Genomic DNA, 1497 nt, shown 5'->3' with positions numbered 1-1497 from the left:
TAATGGATGGAACATTATATGTCACGAAGAAAGATGGGCGAGTCTTAAGAAAGATGGGAAAGTTGAGGCCTTTGAAACATTGGGTGGCGATGCTTTGAGACAATGTTATTTACTGATTATGATTTGTGCTGCTGCTCAAGATGTTCACACTGCTACATCGAACTTCCATTGTTGCCTTCATGGGCGTTTTAGCGGTCATATATTGTTAGTTTGCGTCTGAATTGCTAGATGTTGGCTCTTTTGAACTTGTTAGGCTAGTGGTTAGGTGCCATCAGGTTTTTGCACCATAGTGCATGCGTTGACGCCGTCAATGCACGGTGGGTTTCTTGTTAGTGCTTTAAACCCATTTCTTCCCGTTCTCATTTCCTCGATACCTTTGTATGCTGGGCAGATGTATATCCTTTATGAGGACTAATGGAAATGGCTGGGATTAGGCTGTTCACAGAAAAAAGGAATGCTTACACTTTTCGATGAACATAATGCTTTAGAGCTAGGTGTTCTTGCAGCAAAGTACATGCACCGATCTCATCAGACAGGATTTTGTTTTTGATTCGTCAAGTATTTATTTCACGCTTAGGAACAGAGGAATTGTATCACTAATCATTACGTAGTCTAATATGAATATATGATAAAAGAATATCAATTACTTAATCTGCTGCACATATATGCATGGCTTGTTCATCAACAATGTGCAGTCAACAAGACATACACGCATACTCGGGTGCAAATTCCGCACTTTCCTTCACACACACGGACACTCGGTCCTCACGTGCAACGACGCCGTCGGCGGGGCAGGGCATGCCACTTCCATGTCGTCGCCGAACAGCTCCTCCCACGTGCATTGGAAGCTGCCGTCATCCTCCTCCACCGTCTCGACGCCTTGGTGAACGTCGCCATGTTCGCCGGCTAAGGACTCCTCCAATGTACAGTCGCTGCCATGCTCGGCCGCCTTAGTATTTCCCTGGAGCGTCGGTCCTAATTCTGGAAGCATGTCGGTGAAAAACCCGCCTGGATCCACGCTGCCGTCGTCCACTACTCCGGGGGGCAACGTCTCGTCGTCTTGGTCGGACATGAACGAACGCTCGAACTCCCGAAGCGTCCCGCCGGCGGCATCTTGTTGTTGGATGGTCATTTCTTGGCGGCGTGGGGTTTTGGGACGTGGAGCCTCCGGATGTTGGACCTCGGCGGCCGCCTTCCTCTTCTTCTTGGAACCAGGGGCGTTGATTACCGACGCGTAGGTAATCTCCCTCTTGTGGGTTGAGACGTAGATCTTGCATAGGACCATTCCGGCCGCACCGTCTTGTTCGTCCTCGTGGTCGAGGCCGTACTCCTTCATGCACCACCCAACCCTGGTTCTGGCTGCTCCAGGCCTCTTGATCCCAAAGGAAAGATGGTCGATGAGGCCGACCCGTTTACCTTGAGTGTCTAGCACGGGATGGCTCTTCTCGGAGTGCCAGTTGTAACCCTCGTCGTCGTCGACGACGCGCTGTCGCCTCC

The 1497-nt window shown here is 50.4% G+C and overlaps 1 protein-coding gene across 1 annotated transcript; it reads right to left on the bottom strand.

The window, feature by feature from the left end:
* Window positions 1-559: 559 nt before the first annotated feature.
* LOC123177693 (uncharacterized) lies at window positions 560-1492 on the bottom strand (the record flags this gene model as incomplete). Its single annotated transcript, XM_044591290.1, has 1 exon — window positions 560-1492. A coding segment is annotated over one exon (750 nt), but the record flags the coding sequence as incomplete, so codon positions are not given.
* Between the last annotated feature and the right edge of the window lie 5 nt (window positions 1493-1497).

Source organism: Triticum aestivum, unplaced genomic scaffold, assembly GCF_018294505.1.
Source record: "Triticum aestivum cultivar Chinese Spring unplaced genomic scaffold, IWGSC CS RefSeq v2.1 scaffold126822, whole genome shotgun sequence".
Taxonomy (NCBI): Eukaryota; Viridiplantae; Streptophyta; class Magnoliopsida; order Poales; family Poaceae; genus Triticum; species Triticum aestivum.
The sequence above is the reverse complement of the archived record's forward strand: the minus strand, read 5'-3'. Positions and strand labels throughout refer to the sequence as shown.